This window comes from Grampus griseus (genome assembly GCF_964374135.1).
Source record: "Grampus griseus genome assembly, chromosome: 13".
In the NCBI taxonomy this organism is placed as follows: domain Eukaryota; kingdom Metazoa; phylum Chordata; class Mammalia; order Artiodactyla; family Delphinidae; genus Grampus; species Grampus griseus.
In genome coordinates this window covers 10,188,423-10,214,354 of record NC_139007.1, presented here as the reverse complement: position 1 = coordinate 10,214,354, position 25,932 = coordinate 10,188,423, and the positions used below count along the sequence as shown (strand labels likewise).

Genomic DNA, 25,932 nt, shown 5'->3' with positions numbered 1-25,932 from the left:
TTTAAAATAAAAGTTTAAATGTCCTCTAAATTGTCAGACTCCCATACTCCTAACTCACCCTTGCTCATTTGTTTTTGTGTAGCATGTGAAAGTAGTTCCCTTTTTTTTGTAACTCCTGCTCATTTTTGAGAGTTTAGGTACATACATGAGTATACATTCTCTCTCTCATACCCAGACACAGACATATAAACACACACACACACACACACACACACACACACACACACACACACACACACACACTCTCACATGAAGAAAGAGACATTTCCACGTCAAGGAAAGTGATATAAAAGAAAGAAATTATAATGACAAATTCCATTACTTCTCTAATGGTGAATTTATTCATTTGCTTTTAAAACTAGAAGGGTGACTATCTTTCCATTTCAAATTACACTTATATAACACACTTAATAAAAGGTTAAATTAAATAAATTTAATAAGAGGCTAACATTTCAAAATTTAGATAATTAATTCTGAAATTAACTTTGCAGCAGTAAAATATATTAATATCTTTTCAAATTATAGCAAACTAAACATACCTGAAAGACTGCAAAAGAATTCATGAACATGCCTAAATAATATCCTGTGTTATAAAGTTCCAGTTCATGGACCACCTAAGGAAAGATAAAATATACGGAATGAATGCATTCGTATCAACGTGTTCTGCCCTCTCAACAGTTCTGATATATACCTTAGGTAAGAGACAGCCCATATGCTTATCAAATTTGAAAATGACACAAATGGAGGAATAATGAATATGTAAATGCCATGTTCATAATTCAAACAGCCAAAATTACACTTCTTTTTTAAACTTATTTTTATTCTGTTCAGCAATCCAGAATGCCTAAGAAGTTTGGGCTTGTTGACAAGACCAACACGTAGAGATCAGCATTAAAAATGACTCATACTTTTGACAAAGATAAATGGGTTCAAATGGATAGCTAACATAAGTTCTAAAAAGATGTCAGTTAGGGACTTCCCTAGTGGCACAGTGGTTAAGAATCCGCCTGTCAATGCAGGGGACACAGGTTCGAGCCTTGGTCCAGGAAGATCCCACATGCCATGGAGCACCTAAGCCAGTGTGCCACAGCTACTGAGCCTGCACTCTAGAGCCCACGAGCCACAACTACTGAGCCTGCGTGCCACAACTACTGAAGCCCGCGCACCTAGAGCCCGTGCTCCACCACAAGAGAAGCCACCGCAATGAGAAGTCCACGCACCACAACGAAAAGTAGCCCCCGCTCGCTGCAACTAGAGAAACCCCGCACACAGCAATGAAGACCCAATGCAGCCAAAAATAAATAAATAAATTTATTTTTTTTAAAAAGTCAGTTACCTAAATTCTTTAAAGTAACACAAAGAGACAACTCACAAAAGAGGAAACTCAAATTATGAATAAGCAGAAAAATATTCAACCTTATTGATAATCAAAGTGATGCAAATTACATCAATGAGATAGCTCTTCAATAACGAGATATTTGCATGTATCTGATTAGCAATGCTACTTTTTAAGAACAGTACTCATTGCTAGCAAGAGTGAGTAAAATAGGCTAAAAGAGTGAGTAAAATTGGTACATATAAACACAGAATTAGAATATGACCCAGCAATTCCAATCCTACATATATACCCAAAAGAACTGAAAACAGGGACTCAAAGAGATATCTGTACACCAGTGTTCACTGCAGCATTAGTTACAATAGCCAAAAGGTAGAAACAACCTAAGCATCATCAATAGAAGAATAAACAAACAAAATGTGGCATATATACACAATGGAATATTATTCAGCCATAAGAAGAAATAAAGTTCTGATACATGCTACAACATGGATGCACCTTGAAAACACTGTGCTCAGTGAAATAAGGCAAACACAAAAGGACAAATAGTGTATGATTCCACTCATATGAAATATCTAGAATAAGCAAATTCAGAAAATCAGAAGTAGATTAGAGGTTACCAGGGTTGCTAATGGAAGGGGGTAATGGAAAGTTATTGCTTCATGGTCACAGAGTCTCTGTTTAGAGTGATGAAAGTTTTGGAAATAGTTATGATGGTTGTACAATATTATGAATGTAATTAATGCCACTGAACGGTACTTCTGAAAATGGTTAAAGAGGCAAATTTTATGTTATATATATTTTAAATAAATTTATTTATTTATTTATTTTTGGCTGTGCTGGGTCTTCGTTTCTGTGTGAGGGCTTTCTCCAGTTGCGGAGAGCGGGGGCCATTCTTCATCGCCATGCACAGGCCTCTTACTGTCGTGGCCTCTCTTGTTGCAGACCACAGGCTCCAGACGCGCAGGCTCAGTAGTTGTGGCTCACGGGCCTAGTTGCTCCGCGGCATGTGGGATCTTCCCAGACCAGGGCTCGAACCCATGTCCCCTGCATTAGCAGGCGGATTCTCAACCACTGCGCCACCAGGGAAGCCCTATATATATTTTACTATGGTAAAAAAAAGTTAAGATATTATACGCTTTTTGGTAACTATTTTGATACATTTCCCTTATTTACATTAGCATTAAGACTGACAGACTAAGACAAAGACAGGGGGAAAATCACTAAAGGTTCTAAGTGTAAGTTTAAAAACACACCAAGTTTAAAATTAAACACCCAAACCACTGCTTCTGCTATACCAACAACACCACTGCTACATCCATGTTAAGTAAACATGGTGCTAGAACAGGTACCAAGGAGAAAACAACGGAATGAGAAAACAGAAAATTTCATAATATCTCAACAAGCTAGCCAATATAGTTAGCTCAACTATAGACAAGGGAGCCAGAGCCAGATAGGATGGAGAGAAAGGTTTTCGTTCCATAACTGCAACTCTGCCACAGAACACCAATATGTGCAAGGTGTCCTTCTGCTGACATTCAGGTGCAAATCTATGGAATTATCTAGGAAGAAGCATCTCTTGTATAAAGAAGTCCTCCTTTTCTCACTGGCTCAGTGAAAGGCACTGTCAAAGCTGCAGCAAGGGAAGTCTGGTATCTGAAAATTAGTCCTGGAAGATCTAGGACACTTAAATTATTCCAAGGCATTCAAGAGTCTCTGGGCATCACCTATAAATTTAACAAGAATGAAAGAAACCAAAACAGTCTATTATCATAGGCTCTTGACTCCCTCCTCCAGAGCCAACTCTGGAGAAAAAATAAAAGCAAGCAAGAAACTTGGACAAATTCTTAGAAAGGTATAACCTTGCAAGACTGAACCAGGAAGAAATAGAAAATATGAACAGACCAATCACAAGTAATGAAATTGACACTGTGATTAAAAATCTTCCAGCAAACAAAAGTCCAGGATCAGATGGCTTCACAGGTGAATTCTATCAAACATTTAGAGAAGAGCTAACACCCATCTTTCTCAAACTCTTCCAAAAACTTGCAGAGAAAAAAAATAGAAGAAAAAAATTTGCAGAGGAAGGAACACTCCCAAACTCATTCTACAAGGCCACCATCACCTTGATACTAAACCAGACAAAGATACCACAAAAAAAGAAAATTACCAATATCGCTGATGAATATAGATGCAAAAATCCTCAACAAAATACTAGGAAACAGAATCCAACAACACATTAAAAGGATCATACATCATGATCAAGTGGGATTTTTCCCAGGGATGCAAGGATTCTTCCATACATGCCAATCAATCAATGTGATACACCATTTCAATTAACAAATTGAAAAATAAAAACCATATGATCATCTCAATAGATGCAGAAAAGCTTTTAACAAAATTCAACACCCATTTATGATAAAAACTCTCCAGGAAGTGGGCAAAGAGGGAAGCTACCTCAACATAATAAAGCCCAGATATGACAGACCCACAGCAAACATCATTCTCAATGGTGAAGAACTGAAAGCATTTCATCTAAGATCAGGAACAAGACAAGGATGTCCACTCTCACCACTCTTACTCAACATAGTTTTGGAAGTCCTAGCCACGGCAATCAGAGAAGAAAAAGAAATAAAAGGAATCCAAACTGGAAAAGAAGAAGTAAAACTGTCACTGTTTGCAGATGACATGATACTATACATAGAGAATCCTAAAGATGCCACCAGAAAACTACTAGAGCCTATCAATGAATTTGGTAAAGTTGCAGCATACAAAATTAATGCACAGAAATCTCTTGCATTCCTATACACTAAAAACGAAAGATCAGAAAGAGAAATTAAGGAAACAATCCCATTCACCATTGCAACAGAAAGAATAAAATACCTAGAAATAAACCTACCTGAGGAGGTAAAAGACCTGTACTCAGAAAACCATAAGACACTGATGAAAGAAATCAAAGATGACACAAACAGATGGAGAGATACACCATGTTGCTGGACTGGAAGAATAAATGTTGTGAAAATGACTATACTACCCAAAGCAATCTACAGATTCAATGCAATCGCTATCAAATTACCAATGGCATTTTTTACAGAACTAGAACAAAAAATCTTAAAATTTGTATGGAGACACAAAAGACCCCGAATAGCCAAAGCAATCTTGAGGGGAAAAAAATGGAGCTGGATGAATCAGACTCCCTGAGTTCAGAATATACTATAAAGCTACACTAATGAACGCAATATGGTACTGGCACAAAAGCAGAAATATAGATCAATGGAACAGCATAGAAAAGTCCAGAGGTAAACCCACGCACCTATGGTCAACTAATCTATGACAAAGGAGGTAAGGATATACAATGGAGAAAAGACAGTCTCTTCAATAAGTCGTGCTGGGAAGACTGGACAGCTACATGTAAAAGCATGAAATTAGAGCACTCCCTGACACCATACACAAAAATATACTCAAAATAGATTAAAGCCCTAAATGTAAGACCAGACACTATAAGACTCTTAGAGGAAAACATAGGAAGAACACTCTTTGACATAAGTCACAGCAAGACCTTTTTTGACCTACCTCCTAGAGTAACGAAAATATAAAATAAACAAATGGGACCTAATGAAACTTAAAAGATTTTGCACAGCAAAGGAAACTATAAACAAGATGAAAAGACAACCCTCAGAATGGGAGAAAATATTTGCAAATGAATCAATGGACAAAGGATTAATCTCCAAAATATATAAACAGCTCATGTAGCTACATATTAAAAAAACAAACAACCCAATCAAAAAATGGGCAGAAGACCTAAATAGACAATTCTCCAAAGACGACATACAGATGGCCAAGAAGCACATGAAAAGCTGCTCAACATCACTAATCATTAGAGAAATGCAAATCAAAACTACAATGAGGTATCACCTCACACCAGTTAGAATGGGCATCATCAGAAAATCTACAAACAACAAATGCTGGAGAGGGTGTGGAGAAAAGGGAACCCTCTTGCACAGTTGGTGGGAATGTAAATTGATATAGCCACTATGGAGAACAGTATGGAGGTTCCTAATAAACTGAAAATAGAATTACCATATGACCCAGCAATCCCACTCCTGGGCATATACCCAGAGAAAACAGTAATTCAAAAAGACACATGCTGGGAGGGAGACGCAAGAGGGAGGAGATATGGGGACATATGTATACATATAGCTGATTCACTTTGTAATACAGCAGAAACTAATACAACACTGTAAAGAAATTATACTCCAATAAAGATGTTAAAAAAAAAAAGACACATGCACCCCAATGTTCATTGCAGCACTATTTACAATAGCCAGGTCATAGAAGCAACGTAAATGCCCATCGACAGACGAATGGATAAAGAAGATGTAGTACATATATACAACGGAATATTAGCCACAAAAAGGAACAAAATTGGATCATTTGTAGAGACATGGATGGACCTAGAGACTGTCATACAGTTAAGTTAGTCAGAAGGAGAAAAACAAATGTCACATATTAACGCATATACATGGAATCTAGAAAAATGGTACAGATGAACCGGTTTGCAAGGCAGAAATAGAGACACAGATGTAGAGAACAAACATGTGGACACCAAGGGGGGAAAGCGGGGGGTTGGGAGGGAGGGATGAATTGGGAGATTAGGATTGACATATATACACTAATATGTATAAAATAGATAACTAATAAGGACCTGCTGTATAAAAATAAAATGAAATTCAAAACAAAAGAGCTTACAAATAAAAATGAAATGACTAAGGAATAGGTGATTAGTTTATATAACACTAGATGTTCATATATTTCTTGGTTTGTAAGTTTTCTGCAGGTTAACATGATTTTTCACTCCCTCAATATACTGCAAATTCCTGATTCAATGGGGACTGCAATTATTTATAACCATTATGTACAACCAAAATAGAAAGTACTTCATAATTACCTAAAGCTCTCTCCAATGTCATTCAGAATTGTGCAAGTCCCTCTCCTAGTACTTTCTCAAGAGCCTTCAGTTAAAATACAGTATGAAAATGAGGGAAGACTCTAAGTGGCATTTCTCATGTAAGACAGCAAAGACACTTGACCACAATAGCCTCTTTCCAACATCAACAACTGGAATGCAGATCCTTTTCATTTAGAAGCTTTACGGATTACTGACTTATACTTGAAAAGGAACTAATGAAATTTCCTTTAGATACCTGAAGTAACACAAAGTTTCTTTTTTTTTCTTTTTTTTTTTTTTGGCGGTATGCGAGCCTTTCACTGTTGTGGCCTCTCCCGTTGCGGAGCACAGGCTCCGGACGCGCAGGCTCAGCGGCCATGGCTCACGGGCCCAGCCGCTCCGCGGCATGTGGGATCTTCCCGGACCGGGACATGAACCCGTGTCCCCTGCATCGGCAGGCGGACTCTCAACCACTGCGCCACCAGGGAAGCCCCCACTTTTTTTCTCTTTTAATGTGTATTTTGGTAAAGAAAAAATAACTAAACTCACATTTTCCATTGTAATATCGTTTGATACATTCATCAGATTCACACTTTTGTCGACAGCTACAATCCCAACGATTGAGTTTGGCTGCGTCACAGTGATCCTAAGAGAGACTCTCTCAGATGGTTCAGCGTTGGCTTTACTCCAAAATAGCTGTATCTAAGAAAGGGAGAAAACAGGATTGATACATTACACTTTTTCAAAGCATTTCTTACGTCTTACCAATAGCAGATCAATGACAAAATCTAGCAAAGATTCTACATGTGCCTTGGCCCGGGGACCATTCTAAAACCATACACAAGCCTTCTCCAGGGAAAGGAGTGAAAAGAAACCTCGGCCCCACAGTGTCCGCCAGTCATGGAACCTCTCACTGTTGCACAAATCAGAGTTTTCCTTCACTTCTCTACCCTTTCTCCACCTCCCACCCCACAGCCGCCAGCCAGTGCTGAAGTGAAGACACTGTCTGGCGTACGTGAAGAGGGCCAGTATCCAAGAGGGGGGACAGGAAAGAGGAGAGAAACTGCCAGTGCCTGCACACTGGCCTCCTGGACTCAGAAGTGAGTGCGTGCAAGTAAGAGCCCCGGGGACTCCCAGAACTGGCTGGGCCGGGCAGGGGTGTCTTTCCCCAGGACGAGGCCATCAGACCAACACCAGTCAGGCCCCATGCTCTGTGCCTCCGTGGCTGCCTGAACTTCCTCTGTCATTACACTCAGCAAAGCACAGTCCTACCTGTACTTCTTAAAGAGCAACCATCCTCTCATCCCGGCTGAACCCAATGGCTTTGTTATAAGGCCTCTTCCTACTAGGCATGTTCATCTTGCCCAGCTCTGTTTCAACAATCCCTCGCCCCAGTGACTGTACCACCTGATCAAGATGGCCTTCATGTCCCCCTCAGCTTGCCTGAACTTTAGAAACAGGCTTCTTCCTGACATTAAGCACCTCATTTCCCTTTTCTTAAAAAATTTGCAATTGTTAATGTTTTCTCTGTCCCTTTGAGATGTAAATCTTCTCCCGCCTTCCAGGCAGTTTTACTAGCCGGAATGTCTCTCTCAAAGACCTGGGAGCCATCCTTTTGAAGTGTAATCATCAAGAAAGAGCCCTGACTGATCTCCCAGTCTCTATAGATGAATAGAAGCCTAACTTATACACTCCAGTTACCAAACCAGACGGCCTGGTCACGCTGACCAACCCCTCCCCCAGGGTCTTCCAGTACTTTTCCACTAACTCACACCAGTGCTTAAAAACCCTCCTGCCTTTTGTTTCAGTGGAGTTGAGTTCAGTCTCTCTCCCCTATTGCAAATGTCTTGAACAAAGTCTTCCTTGCCTGTTTAACTTGTCCGATGCCATCTTTCTTTCACATGCCTCTTGAGCCATTGTATCCAGTTTACTCTTCTCCACTTACACCTTAAACAAGTTAAACAGAAAGAATACCTTTCCTTACCCCTTGTTTAAGGCAACTCACAGTTTGCATCATATGCAAACTTTGCACTTCTCATTCTTTTTTCTGCACGTCAGTGACCCCCTGGCTCCAACCTGCACTTCTGTGTGGATGATTTCTAAAACTACATCTCTTGCCCCTTCCACATCTCATTCATTTATTCCACAGTCATTACTGAACATCAACGAAGATTCATTAATGTTCTTGTGTTGAAACATATTTTATTTCCAAATATGCAGTTTCTTTCAGAGTAAATGTGCTAAACATTATCATATAAAAATGGAAGACTTATCTTTGCAAACACAACTGAAACTAATTTCTTATCTCTCATATCTAAGAAATTTCTTGGAAGTTATTTATACAGTCTGCTTCCTCAAAGCCTTTACACCGCAACTTTTTTTAGAACCGGCTCTCACTTTCAGAGATGTGTGCCTCTATGTTTAAGCCTTACTCCTACTTTAAAATTCACCTTTCTCAGACAAATACTGTATGCTAATACATATATATGGAATTTAAGAAAAAAAATGTCATGAAGAATCTAGGGGTAAGACAGGAATAAAGACACAGACCTACTAGAGAATGGACTTGAGGATATGGGGAGGGGGAAGGGTGAGCTGTGACAAAGTGAGACAGAGGCATGGACATATATACACTACCAAACGTAAGGTAGATAGCTAGTGGGAAGCAGCCGCATAGCACAGGGAGATCAGCTCGGTGCTTTGTGACCGCCTCGAGGGGTGGGATAGGGAGGGTGGGAGGGAGGGAGACGCAAGAGGGAAGAGATATGGGAACATATGTATATGTATAACTGATTCACTTTGTTATAAAGCAGAAACTAACACACCATTGTAAAGCAATTATACTCCAATAAAGATGTTAAAAAAAAAATTCACCTTCCTCAGGGAATTAATGGAGTCACTAGAAGTCAAAAATTGTGCTCTGAAACTGACAGAATACAGCACTGTCTTAAAAAATTCTTTTCATAAGACAGAAAATAGAAGTTTGTATTATATTTTGACAGTCAAAGTTAGAGTTAACAGTTCTCTATAAAAAAGGCATGGATGACAACTGTTACTTCTTAAAATTTTAACAAATTCAGGGGGAAAATGCTACCAGAAGAACTGTATTCTGCAAATCACTACTTTAAAATAATGATTATTGGGGACTTCCCTGGTGGTGCAGTGGATAAGACTCTGCGCTCCCAATGCAGGGGGCCCGGGTTAGATCCCTGGTCAGGGAACTAGACCCCACATGCATGCTGCAACTAAGAGTCTGCATGCCACAACTAAAGAGCCCATGTGCTGCAACTAAGAAGCCAGTGAGCCACAACTAACGAGCCCTGGAGCTGCAACCAAGGAGCCCACCTGCCACAACTAAGACCCGGCGCAACCAAATAAATATTAAAAATAATAGTAATAATAATAATGATTATTTTGCTTCAGAGGTCCTGAGACGGTAGCAGCCTTTAGTGAGAACAATGGCTCATTTTAATATGTATGAGATAATTGAACTCCACCTGTCAATCTTGCAATCTGGTTACTTCTCAGAGTTGGGGCCAGGAGTGTTTCCTACACAAGCTACACACCTTAGGTTATAAAAATCACTGCTGTGTGTGGAGACAAAACTCCACAGAGATCTCCACACGCAAAGCAGCCAAGCTCATTGTAAATTTGTCCTGGGTTAGTTTCCAGACTGATGAAATGGATAAACCAAAGCCCAGCTCTCCTTCCACACGTCAGTGCAGATGCCTCACTCCCTCCTACAACCCTCACTTCTCTCCCACACAAATAGCAACACCACACATCTATTGCCATTGGAATTCCATGCCAGAGCAATATGGACTCCACCATTTGGGAAATCCTGAAAGAGTTTGGATTTGAATTAAAGTCTTAAAGCCAAGAACCATAACTTACAAAGAAGACGCACAGTGTCCAATAATTCCACAGGTGAAAACAGATACACAGTAATTAAATATGAAGAGGTTTATCCACAGTTCTAGAAATGAATATAAATTTCTAACCAATTTGGTTTCATGACACTTTTCTAAAGAAATATTACATTTCTCAGACTTTACTAATATGAAGTTTTCTTTTAAACATCATTACCTTAAATCTTACCTTATTTTTAAAAACAAGCTGAACAGGAACTTTCAGAACATCATTTATAATTTCCCCATCATCTTCAATATAATACACAATGATACAGGCTTTTGGAGCCCAAGAATTTTCTGGTGTTAAGGAAAAAGTTGTTGAATTTTGCTTGCCTACAGCCACTAACTGTCCCCTGGACACTACCTGAAAAGAAGAGTACATGAGTTTTATTTTATGCTAAAGCTAGTGAGAATCTCAATGACAGCTATGTTTATCATAATTTTAAGCATACATGCAAATTCTTGACTTAAAGCAACTTCAAATCCTTTTTGAACACACACACACAAAAGTAAACCTCCCTGACCACCACAGAGAGTACACGCTGGTAATTAGAAAAGGATAAGATAAAGCAACCGTGATTGAGCCAACAGCAGCTTGATGGCCAAGAATCTATTTCTGAGTGGAAGGACTGCAGAGCACCACTGAGAGTGCTAGATTAGCAAAACTACAATTTATGGGGAGCATTTTTATGTGTTTTTGTTTTCCTTATGTTTTATAATTTTCTATAATGAACATACGTGGCTTATCTCATAGAATTTTAAATTTTAAACATAATGCAAGATTTCATTATTCATCTTAAACTGGAAATGCAAATATGGGTGAAGAAAGAAAAAAAGAGTTTGATTTCAATATAAAAAGGACAGCTTAAAAAGATGTGAGGCTGATTTGTAGCAACATGGATGGACCTAGTATGATAATATACTAAGTGAAGTAAGTCAGAAAGAGAAATTCAAATACCATATGATATCACTTATATGTGGAATCTAAAATACGACACGAACTTATCTACAAAACAGAAACAGACTCACAGACACAGAGAACAGACTTGTGGTTGTCAGTGGGGAAGGTAGAGGAGGGATGAATTGGGATTAGCAGATGCAAACTATATATATATAGGATGGATAAACAACAATGTCCTACTATATATAGCACAGGGAACTATATTCAATGTCCTATAATAATCCATTGTGGTAAAGGAAAAAAATGTAAAATTTTGCAAAGTAAATTTATATATAACTTAGATATAAAAAACTCTGTAAGAGGGACTTCCCTGGTGGCACAGTTGTTAAGAATCTGCCTGCCAATCCAGGGGACACGGGTTCAAGCCCTTGTCCGGGAAGATCTCACATGCTGCGGAGCTACTAAGCCCGTGCGCCACAACCACTGAGCCTGCGCGCTAGAGCCTGTGAGCCACAACTACTGAGCCTGTGTGCCACAACTACTGAAGCCTGTGCACCTAGAGCCCATGCTCCGCAACAAGAGAAGCCACCGCAATGAGAAGCCCACGCACCGCAACGAAGTGTAGCCCTTGCTCGCTGCAACTAGAGAAAGCCCGCGTGCAGCAACGAAGACCCAATGCAGCCAAAAATAAAAAATTTATAAAAGAAAAAAAAGAAAACTCTGTAAGAACGTATGTAAATATTACATATTGTGCATGTATAACATACAATACATTAAAATACAATAGTTTCTTTTAAGTGTGAGGCCGAATTTTAAAAATCAGTAAGTTCAGTTTCAAATTAAGGTAGACGGTATTTCAGACGATTCTACAATAGATCATAAATTCAGATTCTGTAAGAGATTACCATATAGCTAAACTCCTTCAACTGCTTGTTGCCACTAAGCACCAACTCAAAAGGTGATCCCACCTAGAAAAAAATATTTTAATTAATATATAGATATCAGTGGCAAGACAGTCCAATTATAATTAACAAGTGATTGTAATCATTACCTTTATATTTTCATCTCTTGTTTTTAGCTGTATGTACGTTTTACTAGGAGACTTAAACATATCATGAACAGCCATGCTACTCACAGTATCAAGAAAAGAGGCCTAAAACAAAAGAAAAGGCAACCATAAAGTTTCATCTTTAGAAACACCTTGATAAAGGATGTTACCTGCTGGACAATCAGTGAAAGGTAAATTCACTTTCACTTTTCTTCACGCAGGAAACAATACATTCCCCAGACATTGCATCTTCATCATTTTACAGCTTATACTATAAAGAAGGTGATAGCTGTAAACGTGTAAAATGGTCTTCATCGTCATAATCTAAGAGGAAAAAAGTACGGACGGTCCTAACTTATTTCCAAAACAAAGGTGTATTATCAAGAAACACTGTGAGAAGAAAGAAGGAAATGAAAAAGGAATCCTTTCCCCCACAATACAGAACTCAACTCTAAGCAAGAAATCATATCAGCTCACTCAGTCTACCACTGGTGAGAGAAAAACTCAGAGGCCACACTGACAGGGCTGAGTGACCACGAGAAAGGGAACGGGAATGGCTGGGGGCCTCAGTCCAGCAAAGGAGTGTAAATGTAAAAAACATATTCCCCTTTGATCTCAGCTCCTGCCAAAACACCATTTCAAATGACTGAAAATCACCTAGACTGGGAGTTTGGGGGCTTCTCCGTCATATCTTCAGATCACTATTTTACTTTGCTCTTCAAAATGAATTTACAAGGAAGCATTCAGTCTAATTCTCAGCTACTGTCATTAAATCACTTTTTAACCCTTTCCCCCATTCTTTTAAAATAAAAATGTGTCCACTTCCCGTGTACCAAAGTGACCTCCCAACAGGTTGAGTGCCTACCACAAGATGACAATTTTAAGGTTGCTGCGGTAACATAATGATGGGAAACAGATGGTACCTTCAACTGTAGCTCGCTGGAATCGTCCAGGATTGGGAATTCAATCTTGAAGATTCCATTTGGGGGGACAGTATGATTTACGATCTGGACAGCCCCTACTTCCTGATTTCTACCATCCCATCTGTTCCAGTACTCGGTATAGTTTCTCTGCGTCACCATCACGACTACATTATTTCTTCTTTCTTCAGGAGTCAGTTGATTGCCATCAGAACGGGTTACCTTCACCTAATTGTCAAAAGAAAACATTTTGAAATCAGGTAAACAAGAGAAGCAAAGGATTCAAGTTTAGTTGAATCCAGTTTCCATCTGTGCTGTTCCCATGAAACCGAACTCTCAAAAATCATCGGCAGCCCCCTAACTTCCAGGTTCAGTGGTCTCTCTGGGCGGCCTCCCCTCCCGTCTGGCTGTTATGCCTCCTTTGCCTTCCACGGCTCCACAATCACCTCTTTCACTGCATACCCCTCTTCCTACATCCTCTCGGTGTCCTTTTTTATCCCCCTTCCCTCTCCCTAAATGTGGGAATTTGTCAAAACCTCATTATCATTTACCCTCAAAGGTCTCAGCACTCCTGCTGCCATCCTGATCTGGCTCTGGAGCTCACACTCAACACCTCCAACCCCCTGCAGGAAATTTCTACTTGTACATCCCTGTCATCTCAAATTCAGTACATCTAAAGGTGAGAAACCGTCTCGCCTTTCCTATTTTTGCTAATCCCACAATTCCGTCAGACTTAACATCTCTGAATTTCCCTTCCCTCTTCCCACCTTCCAAATCCAACGCACACCAAGTCTTACATCTCTTACATGCTCTCCACTCAGAGTCAGCAGCGCAAGCCTCCTGCTGGCCTCGTGCCCGGGCTGCTGCCCCACTCCTGCACACAGACCCCACCAGTCCCCCTGGAACACTGCTTTCGCCACACCTCTCCCACGTTCATAAGGTCCCAAGATCTTCACTGCTTAGAGCATGTGAGACACGGAGGACCCTCTGCAATCCCCAAGCTTCGCCTCCTGCTTTCTCTCTGACCTCTCCTGGACACAAGCTCTCTGCTGTCACTGCCCCGGTCCAGTCACTGTCACCTGAAGGCACCCTGGCTTGCCAACCAAAGCTCTCGCCTTGTGTAGACGTCTCAGCTCATCTCGTTCCCCACCCACACTCCCAACACTGAAAATGCTGCAGATCTTGTAACAAATAACCTAAATCTTCTGCTTCTCCATAAAGCATCCCTGAGTGACCCCCATCCCTGTCCTACAGCCAGTTGCTCCTCCCGGAACTCTCTTTGTTTCCCTCTATTCATTTGCAAGTTACCATTTGCAGATTCCTGGGGGTTTTCTTAACTACCTTTTCAAACTGTCTAAATTATAAGATTATTAAAATCAGAAGCTATCTAAGACTTTTTTTTCTCACTAGATCACTGGTTTATTGTAAAAAGATATTGAGCGAGATGGAAGAGATGTTTAGGGCAAGGTATCAGGACAGGACCCTCTCTGAGCGCATCCCTGCCCCCCCAAATCTCCACATAGCCACCAACCTAGAAACTCTAAAACTTCTCTTGATCTATTCAACAAGAAGTGACCCTCCTTTCTTTAAAGCAGGGGCCAGAGACTATGACAGGCAGGGAGGCCAAATCCAGTCTCTTTGGAAGGAAGTTTTTATTGGAACGTGACCACCCTGGCTTGGTTACCAAGGGGATGTGGCCGCTTTCATGCTACAACGTCAGAGTCACACAGTTGTGACTGAGACCATATGGCCCTCAAAGCTAAAAATATATACTATCTAGCCCTTTGCAGACAAAGTTTGCCAACACCTGTTTTAAATCCCTACAGGAATGTGTTCATGACACTGATTTATCCTGCCTTGAATTACAGTTATGTGTATATTTTCTTGTCACCATCACAAACACTGTGACTCCAGGGTAGAGACTGGGTCCTTCTTAGGTCTGTAAGCCCCATTTATTGACTCAGTCAATAAATGTTCATTCAGTATTCTCTCAAAAAATTGAGTAGATTAGTTGATACTTTTTAATGCTACATCTTTGCTAGGATTAAAATCAGTCATTATAAAAATCAAATTGAAATTGAAATTTTTTGACTACCATCTAATTCCTTCAATTAATTTATAAAAACTTCAATGTCGCAATTCAAATCTAACTTGAATTACTTATTAAATATATTTTGAGAAAAAATTTTTTGGAAACTACTTTTTTAAATAAATTAGATAAAGGTCATTTGGAAACAATTCTGTGTGCCTCATATATCTAAAGGGGAAAAGTAATCTACCTACCTTGGGCTTAAATTTTTTGAAAAGCATTGAAAGTACTATTTCCCATTCTGTTTCACTAAACTGAACTTACTGCTTTAGACAATTAATAAATATGCCAACTTACAGTGGCTGTGAAGTTGAGAGACGGCTTTAAGACAGTAGCATAATCAAAAAATTCAATGATGTAATCGTGTTGCTTGAAAAATACATTGGAGCTTGCATTTCTTGAGATACCTGTTTTGGAAATTGCACCATTTAGAAAGTAAAAGTAGTATATTACCAACAGCTTCTATCCACCAAATCTCTCCACCTGAGCTACTTCCCAAAGGGGTTAGGATGTCAGGACACAGAAGGCTCTTTGGCTTGGCCACAAAGAGGACCGTACATGTCCTCTGTGGATCCCTTCTGAGCACCATTAGTGTCCCCCAATCAATGACATGTGCACCAGAGATCAGGCCACTGACAGAATAGCCTTTTTGCACTTTCGGGGACTGGTGAAAGCCATTAAAAAGTAGCAACCGAAAGATCCAAGTAATTAACCTTTATTTTATTATTAAAAGAGAAAACTGTCTAGGAGCAGGTGAGATTTCAGAAGATGTTATTTTAAAAAAAAAAAGGAGGATGGTTAGTCAGCTGAAAAGGTAGCCCTTCCATGTAGTTTTCAGTTTGAAAAAAAAAAAAATAGAGATGGAAAAAATTAAAAATACCTATCACAGGTGGTTGAGGTACATCCTTTCAAAGAAAATAAGGTTCCCCTTCATTACGAAAACATTCTGCAAGTTAGACTAACAGTCATGACAATCTCAGCATTAACTAGCATCCTTGGGCAACAGTGCCCTCAAATGAACGTACCGATTATAATAAGAGATGACAGAGCAGCACAACAGAAATAGCTTTACCTTCACTTCGAAGTCTACAAACCTGTAAGTGATTCTGTCACTGTGGCTAAAATTTCTACCGGCCCGGGAGAAGACAGATTCATGTGTTCAGAAAGGCCATCCGAAAAATCCATTACCTTTTTCATCTCTTCATCGTTAAAAGAGAAGTTTGCAGATCCATTTATCTGTTTTGTTAAAAAATGTTTCAATGTCATTCTTCACTTTAGCACTTCAAATTTTAGAAATAAAACCCAAACTAAGTCACAACAATACAATGGTTCTATTTCTACTTTAATCATTTTTTTAAAAAAGGGTAAATTCTCATTTGTTCAATGATAGAAAGCTCTTGATTTTCTGATGCTCAACTTTTGGTTAATTCAGTATAAAATCTGATTTCTAGAGAAAGTACACTTACAGTTTTTCCCCATTACAAGTTATAAGATATCTGCAAAAGTTACCTTAAATGTTTTTGTAATATTTTTCTTCACACCCCAAAAGGATAAAGGTAAAAATGTAAGTGTTAGGTCTCCTTTCACTGGCTTCCCATATGTATACCTGAAAAATAATACACGAGGCCTAACTTAAAAGAATTATATTAAAAGCATACTCTTACTACAAATTTCTAAAACTAAAACATAGTTAGGAATGTGCTTAATAAATGGTGATCCTTGATATTGTCTCCAAAATGAGAAGACTTTTAACTACAATACCTCAAAAACAGTTCATAATACACACTTTACCCAGCCTCTGGAGACTCCAGAGAAAATCTGATCATAATTGGAAGTGACAGTTTGCCATCAAAAGATTTTTAAAAGATTATGAAAATCTTTTATTCTTAGAAATCTGGACTGGCCCATTAACCGCATGCCCAGGAGACACTGTAGCTTTTGAATATTTTTAAATGTTAGTTGAAGTTGCATTCGCCGTGGCGAATTTTATTTATTTTAATGAGGTGGGAATAGTGAGCAGACGTTCACATCAAAGCTAATAAACAAATGCAGATTTTTATGCATCTCCGTTAAAGATTTCAAAACTAAAATGAGCGTGTTAACCTTGTTCTCCAGGAAATTTCCAGTAATCTTCTGCTCATTAACTATGCCTTCATGGGACAGATGGCTACTAGCAAAAGTAACCAAAATTGTTATCATCTACTCACAGAGATGACCATAATAGCTAATACAAATAAATATTTAAAATCATATCTATAACTTAATAACAACCGTCCAAGTGATAAGACAACAGAATTCATCTCTTAAAGTACACCCAAAGAACAACTGGATTTCAAGTCCTACTCTTTACCCCCAATTCCATGACAAGACCAAAACTATTGCCCATACACCTTAATTTGGTTCACTCAAAGTAACAGGCTTTTGATTGCATACGGAGGACTCTGCTTCGCTACACACAGCTTGAAACTGAAATCTTAGGAGTTACGTTGCTTATCCATTTGTTCTTTCAATAAGCATTTATTGGAAGCCCACTCCATGACTGGCACTGTGCTAGGCACCCAGGTGCGGTAGTAACCACGACACAGACACAACCTCAAAAGGGTGGAATAGCCATGTTTTTAGTGCTTTGAGAGCTATAAGGATAGAGGGTTAGGGGCAAGCAGCCACGCCTTGAAATTGCCTATGTAAAGGTCTCTTGGTCAGAAAAAGCATTCTGCATTCTTGGAAGCACGAGTAAGATCTGGGAGGAGACTTTGGGAGGGTAGATGAGGGGCTGGGTGAGGTGTTTCAAAAGATATGAAGCTAGAAAATAACTCTGTAAGATACACTAAAAATTTTGAACTTCACCCTCAAGGCAATGGTCTGAAAGAAGAAGGCAGAAGGGGGTGTGGGGCGGGGGGGGGGGGTTAGGATGAGGTGGAGAAGAAAGAGAGAAGGCGGAGAAGGCCAACAAGAAGAGGAAACAACAAGACGTCTGGATCCAAAGTAGAGGGAAGATTGGATGTGGTAAAAATAAAGGCAGGAAAAAGTTTTAAGAAACTACAACCGTAGCTGAAGAGGTGACATTCCTGAATCAAGGAGGTGGCGGTGGAGAACGGTAGATGGATTATTTGAGAGATATTAAGGAGAGAGACCCAACAGCACTGGAGGTTGACCGGCTATGGGGATTGAGGGAGTCAGACAAGCACAGCTGACTTCAGCTAAAGAGAGGGTGCTGCAGTCCACCCAAGAGAGGGATGCAGAGAACCAGGTTTGGGGAAGACGACTGATTAAAATATCTGTGGGATATCCAGTGGGCGATGTGCAGTGGGCAGCGAGACATGGAGATCTGACTGTCAAGCTAGAAATGTGGGCTGGCAATACGGATTTAGGTTTCATCAAATTATAAACAGCAGAAGCCCTGGCCATGGAGAAGAAAACTCCGAGTAAATGTGTAAAAAGAGAAAAGAGAGCCAAAGATGGAACTCTAAGGAGCAAGAACGTTTACAATGTGATCAGAAGAGAGTTGTCTGCAAAGAGTCTCAAAGGAGCAGACTAAGGGAAAGGAGAAAAACCAGAAAGGAAATGGGAGAGGACAGCAATGTCCGACGCTGCAAAGGGAGAAAAAAGTTGTAAAAGCCTAAGAAAGTACACACAAGTCGAGGCAAGAAGGAGGTCTTTGTGCCGTGGTGAAAGCAGTTTCCATATCACGGTGAGCGAGAAAGGAAGAACGCAGGGGGCTAAAGAACGAACAGGATGTGAAGAAGTGTTTCAAGGCAGCTCCAACTCTTCAAAGAGGTGAGAGACAGGGCAGCAGCTAGGAGGAGGCATGAAGGTCAGGGAGGGCTCGTTTCCTTTAATGACAGAAACGTTTGAATGCAGAGATAAACAGCAAAAGGTTAAAGATACCGAATGGAAGAAATCAAGACCCACGTGAGAGGGGAAGTGGGCCTGGGATTCTCCCGACAGAAGAGTGAATCCAAGGCCCAACTGGAAGGATCAGCCTGAAGGGAGGAGAGACACAGACAGACCCTCACCATCATCACTTCTATCTTTTCCAGGACACGGTATTTATAGAATAGGTCTCTACAGATCTTTAGAGACTGATAAAAGACCTTGCTAGTCAAAAGATTTCCTGAATCTGTTGCAAAGTTGTAAATTATATCCACAATCTGAATAAAAAAAGACCCTCCTGGGACTTCCCTGGTGGCGCAGTGGTTGAGAGTCCGCCTGCCGATGCAGGGGACACGGGTTCGTGCCCCGGTCCGGGAGGATCCCACATGCCGCGGAGCGGCTGGGCCCGTGAGCCATGGCCGCTGCGCCTGCGCGTCCGGAGCCTGTGCTCCGCAATGGGAGAGGCCACACCGGTGAGAGGCCCGCGTACCGCAAAAAAAAAAAAAAAAAAGACCCTCCTGAAATGCACTGATAGGCCCAGAACTCATGAACGCTGGGGTGGAGGAGGCCTCTGGGTAAAGGGCCTCGGCCCTGTCGGGATCTGCTCATCTGAATTCACACACAAGATCTGCGCTGCCCCGGAACAGAACCGCCTTACTTTGCTCCCAAAGCGGACATCATCCCTAGGCAACTGAAACCTGAAGGAAGAAGATTTAATAGGAAGGAAATACTCGGAACAGACTACAGGCAGACCTCGTTTTATTGTGCTTTGCACAGTAAACACACATTTTTTTTTTTTTACAAATTGAAGGTTTGTGGCAATCTTGCGATGAGCAAGTCTGTTGATGTCCTTTTTCCAAGAGCATTTGCTCACTTCATGTCTCTGTAACCCATTTTGGTAATTCTCACAATATTTCAAGTTTTTTCATTACTATTATATTTGCTGTGGTGATCTGTGATCAGCAATCTTTGAGTTTACTATTGCAAAAAAAATTACAGTTCACTAAAGGCTCAGATGGTGGTGAGCCTTTTTTAGGAATAAAGTCTTTTCTAATCATTGTAGGTATATTGGTTTTTTAGACATAACGCTATTGAAGCCGAGCAGGACCCTGTGGGATTCCTGGGCACAAAAGCCTTTCTGTGTTCCCTTCACTGAGTTCCAAAGGACAGGTTCAAACAGTCGCTAATCAGGGAAGGGAGGGGATGCAGAGACAAGGGAGGAGCGGTCGGGAAACAGTAGTGCAGCCTTGGGGCAGGGTCCTGGTTCCCCAGCAAAGGATATACATAACAGTATCTTTGAGCTCTTCTGCAGAACTCAAACCCCCAGCAAATGGAAGATGTTAAGTCCTCGATGAAGCACGCTTCATTCCAGAGAAGGTCACGGTTCGTCCATCATCACCTGATGCCAGATGATCCCTGCATTGAAGGAAGGCAAGCCCTGCATGCCCCCTGGTCCTTGTCAGCAACCCCGCCCCTTGACTATAAAACTCCTCTCCAACGCCCCTGGGTTCGGACACACAGTTCTGAGGGCCCACTGTGACCCCCTTTGCCTGGCAAAGGAATAAAGCTATTCTTTTCTACTTCACCCATAACTCTGTCTCCGAGAATTAATCCGGTGTCGGGGCACAGAGGCCGGATTCAGCTTTACTATTGCACACTTAATAGACTACAATCTAGAATAAAATAACTTCTATACACATTGGGAAACCGAAAAAACTTCACGTGACTCTCTTTACTGCAATATTTTCTTTATTGCGGTGGCCTGGGACTGAACCCACAATCTCCAAGGTATGCCTGTACTATGAGAACTAGCCATGTCTGAGAACTTTAATTGGCAACAATTGTCTCACTACCTAGAACAGACAAACCAAACGCTAAGATGGGCTTTCTGATGTGTCTAGGCTAACGTCCCCAGTCACTTACTCAAACACTCTAGGTGTCAAGGTGAAGGTATTTCATAGGTGTGATTAGAGTCTATAGTCGGTTGATTTTAAGTAGAGGAGATTATCCTAGATCATCTGATCAGCCTGATCTAATCAGTTGAAAAGCCTTAATGCAGAGCTGAGAATTCCCTAAAGAGGAAGAAATTCTGCCTGTGAACAGAAACGTCAGCCCGTACCTGAGAGCTCTAGCTGCCCTTCCTGACAACCTGCCTAACAGATTTTGGATTTCCCTAGTTAGTCCCCCCAGTCAAATAAGCCAACTCCTTGCAGAAAATCTCTTAATATATGCCTCCTGCTGCTTCTACTTCTCTGGCTATAGCTCGACTGATACACGTACTAAAGAAAATGATGAGAACACAACCTGTTGAGCCCTAAAGAACTGCCTGGGGACCGTCACAATTGCCATGTCATTCTCAGCCATTAGCATCTCAAAGGGGCTCCACAAATGAGAATCAGGATGAAACTGCGGGGTTGGTGAGAAGAGGCTGTCAGTGTTGTTGCTTCAGGGGATCCACACCCCCTGAAAATGTACAATACATTTCCTAGATGTACAATAAATTTCCTAGAGAGTTACCAAAGTTTAAGAACCACTGTTTTAACTGGTTTTGCTAAATTCCTGGCACACCCCTGAAAACTAAAAACAGAAAAAAAGAAGGTATCCACTTTCAACCTAATCCATGTGGACATTGATGGTTTATGCGGATTTGAAGTCACTACTTTTTTTTTTTTTTTTTTGCGGTACGCGGGCCTCTCACTGTTGTGGCCCCTCCCGTTGTGGAGCACAGGCTCCGGACGCGCAGGCTCAGCGGCCATGGCTCACGGGCCCAGCTGCTCCGCGGCATGTGGGATCCCCCCGGACCGGGGCACGAACCCACGTCCCCTGCATCGGCAGGCGGACTCTCAACCACTGCGCCACCAGGGAAGCCCGAAGTCACTAAGGTTTATAAGCGTTAGTCAAAGACCTCAAAATAAAACGCAGACAGAATGCTTGACCTTCAGCTAAGATCAAGGGCAGGAAAATAATTATGACAAAGCGGGCATTTATGTGTTTTCCAAACCATAAATTGAGCCACAGAACTCAAATTCACATTGTAAGCTACCTCTTAGTTGAACTAACTTGGTATACAAATGGTAGACACATTTTTGCCTTTATGTCACATGGGTGTCACATGATTTGTTTGCCAAAAGAATCTAAAGCAGGAGTCCTCAGACGTTTTGGTGCGTGGACTCACTGCCCATCGACCGCCACTGCCACAAACCCTCACCAGGAGAGGAATATTGCGGTGAGTGGTGAGATGGGGTCCAGTGTTTACCAGCTATTACGAATAAATTCTGAAGCTAAATACATTTCACAAACCAAAGTACAGATATTGACACGTCAAAAATAAATGCTACAGGGCTTCCCTGGTGGCGCAGTGGTTGAGAGTCCGCCTTCCGATGCAGGGGACACGGGTTCGTGCCCCGGTCTGGGAAGATCCCACATGCCGCGGAGCGGCTGGGCCCGTGAGCCATGGCCGCTGAGCCTGCGCGTCCGGAGCCTGTGCTCCGCAATGGGAGAGGCCACGACAGTGAGAGGCCCGCGTACCACAAAAAAAAATAAATAAATAGATTTAAAAAAATAAATGCTACAAGACACACCCATCCTGGGGAAGGAAAGGCAAGCACCTCTCCATAAGGGCTGTGGAGGTCACGGGGAGTGTGCTGAGGTTTACTGGGGCCCACAGCAAGACATTCTCTGGTTGGAAGAGGCACAAGTGACACCAACGAGGGACAGCTGAGCAGGGAAAGGGCACCGTGATGCTCCATCAGGTCCTGTCCCCTTAGAGGATTAAGTCAGCACCCAGCCGCAGGCTGCTCTCCTGAGGAGACCTACTCCAGGCCAACTCCAACCCACTGACAGGTCCCGGCCAAGGAGGGACGTGCGTCACAGGTGTCACCGCATCCAAGTCCTCGCAAACCCCGGAGGATGGGGAGGGACAAAAAATTGTTTAAAAATTTAAAATGCTACAAGAAATCGGTCCTGGAATTACTTGAGGGCACTCCCAGCCTATACGTTTGAGAGCCAGTGGTCTGGGACTCTGAAGACGCTTTTTGCCTCAGCAAAACAAAATGCTGTGATGTTCGAGCCGTTGGATCAAAATCATGAAAGCCACTAGACGGCAGTTACACGGGGCGGGGCTGGAAGTCCCCTGTGTCCAAATGCTGAAACGGATGATGAAGGTGGATCACTGACTCATCTGTGAATTGCAATAAGGCAACCAAAGCCCTCCCCCACGTCTCAAGCTCCATTAGAGACAGCTGAATGAGGACTAAATAAAGCTTTTCTTCAATCTGGTACAATCTATCAGGTAAATCCCTTGACTAGCCTTAGAAAGACACTAGCCTGTGGGGAATATTTTAGGACTGGATCAGCTTGGAAGCAGAGACATGGGTGCAGAGACCTGGGCAGACATGTTCCGTGCTTAATTATTTATTATAAACATTTGTTTCCTGCCCATTGGGGTATTTTAATAAGCAACACATTGTGCTAATGTTCTGGAGTATATAATGAGCTCTTTGTCATACAGTTTCGGAACAGTTTAAGGTCATAGAAAGCAATATGATACTTACTTTGCTGTGACGGTACCATTTAAACTCACAGAATTTAAAGAACAGTATAATGGTGTCTGCAAAGTGACTTCAAATTTTGGTAATACTGGAAAAGAAAAGCAAGGATATTTTAAACAATCCACTTACCTCTCATTTTACAACTTAACAAACTAGAGAACAGAACTGCTCTAAAGGAGTTGATAAATGGTACCATTTGCACTTAGATTCGCTCGGCTCTGAGTACACATTAACACAGAGATAAAAGTACTTCATTCCACTCAAAATCAGAAACCCTACAAGGCTGGTAACTAGACAGCGATGGGGACGGGGGAGTTGCTATGGACACTCGGGCCTGTGAAACCTCCCACCGGTAGAATCTCAACTGTATCCACATGCAAAGCCATCTGAGTGCTAGCAGGCCAGGGTTTTCACTCACTTGTCACCCACCAGTGTGCACTTACTGCTTGTTAAAATACTTCCATATCACTCGGTAAATAGCTACTTCTGAGCAGCCCCTTCCCTAGGACTTTTTTCCAATTTGGTTACGAAAAGCACATCCCGAGACCCTAAGACTCTCCTTTTTCTTCAGGGTGACACACATGCAGTCACAGAGAATCCACGTCCTTTGAGACCATCAAAGGTAAATGTGGTGACAGTCTAACGCGATGGATTACTACGAAGTTGTGTCCTAGGATTTCTTAGTTAATAACTAAGATAGGGCTACAAAGTAATGATGCTTTTCTTGTGCAACAGGTACTGGTTCCTGAAGGTAACCCTAAAATTAGAAACCCCTACTTTGGTTGGCTTTATATAATTAGGCTATGAAATATTTTATAAATAGTAATATTATTTAATATAAAGCACCTCACTGGAGTAAAAAAAAATTTCATTTCCTTCCAATCTATAGAAATATTCCTCTTCTCTAACTTCACTGACCCATGAAATAGATCCATCTCATAACAGCGCATCTCACCATTCAATTAACGCAAGAGAAGAATCAAGACGACCAATAAGTCAGCAGAACAGGACAGACCTCCAGCTCCAGGCGAAAGACCCTTGGAGTGCCAAGATGCTCTGAGGCCCGAGACCACTCCAGGACTCTGACCCTCCTCCAAGGTCCTGGCCACTCAGAGGTAGAATTTTCTTAGACCAAGGAAATTAAAATGTCCCCTCCTCAAACATCACAGGTTGGCAATCAATTGCCCCTCCACTACATACCCCCTTCAACAACATACAGCCACCCAGCACCGCCTCTGCGTGAAATAAAAACAGCCTATAGAAGCCTCAGCCACCTCTGATTTATTCCTCTAGATGGGGGCTGTCCAAAAGAAACAAGATCTGAGCCACATGGTGTAGTTTTAAATTTCTAGTAGCCACATTTAAAAAGGAAAAAGAAGCAGGTGAAATTAATTTTTGTAGTATTTTTACCTAAAGCCATATATCTAAAAGATTATCATTTCAATATGTAATCAATATAAATAATTATTATTAATGAGCTATTTTTCTTTCTTTTTTTATACCGTCTTCAAAATTTGGCATTCTACATGCTTAGAGCACATCTCCATTTAGACCAGCCACGTTTCAAGCGTTCAGCAGCCAACATGGTGAGTGACCCCTGAACCGGACAACACAGCTCCAGATTGGGAGTCAGTAAACAATGACCAGCACGAGCTAAGAATGGGTTTTGCATTTCCAATTGGTTGGAAACGATCAAAAGAAGACTGTTTCACGACATGGGAAAATTATATGAAATCCAAATTTCCACGTCCATAAATAAAACTGCATTGGATCACAACCACTTTCACTTACATACTGTCTATGGCTGCTTCGTGCTACAATGGCAAAGTTCAGTAGTTAAGACAGAGCCGTGTGACCCACAGAGCATAAAGTTTTACTATCTGGCAATTAACAGGAAAAAGCTTTGCTGCTCCCCGTTCTAGGTGATCACGAGGCTGAGCTGTGACAGTGCTGTATGGGATTCATGGACCAGAGCCACAGAGGGGCAAGCAAACGACTTTCCAGAATTTCTACTGCCTGAATGAGACACGATCTCAAACAGTAACACAAATCAGATGAAAAAGCTTGTGTGCAACCTCAAAACAGCTGTTCAAAGTACAACTAATTGTGGGGTCCTATGCCTTCACTCTCCGATCTCCTTCCTCTCCATCCACCAACAAAACACTTGGGTCGCACGTTGCTTACATCTACGTGTTTCCAAATGCGATATTACAAAGGGGGACCTGCAGGAAGAGGATTTACCCAAGTTAACCCCTGTCTTCACCAGTGCTGACCAAGTGAAAGATATGGGAAATGACTGTGGTTATGCTTTAAAAGAAAACACAGTACAAAATTTTAAATATGTTATGATCACAAC

General features: G+C 41.3%; 1 protein-coding gene across 2 annotated transcripts in view; it reads right to left on the bottom strand.

Moving 5' to 3' along the window:
- Positions 1–25,932, bottom strand: part of CD109 (CD109 molecule) — a 180,585-nt gene that overhangs the window by 108,599 nt on the left and 46,054 nt on the right. For both annotated transcript variants that reach the window (XM_082668521.1, XM_082668520.1), the window contains exons 7-16: positions 23,580–23,664; positions 16,663–16,759; positions 16,248–16,389; positions 15,451–15,560; positions 13,068–13,292; positions 12,148–12,249; positions 12,002–12,064; positions 10,383–10,559; positions 6,834–6,986; positions 540–614 (exon numbers count right to left, since the gene is read on the bottom strand). In XM_082668521.1, coding sequence (XP_082524647.1) covers positions 540–614; positions 6,834–6,986; positions 10,383–10,559; positions 12,002–12,064; positions 12,148–12,249; positions 13,068–13,292; positions 15,451–15,560; positions 16,248–16,389; positions 16,663–16,759; positions 23,580–23,664 — 1,229 coding nt within the window. The remainder of the gene's footprint in view (positions 1–539; positions 615–6,833; positions 6,987–10,382; positions 10,560–12,001; positions 12,065–12,147; positions 12,250–13,067; positions 13,293–15,450; positions 15,561–16,247; positions 16,390–16,662; positions 16,760–23,579; positions 23,665–25,932) is intronic.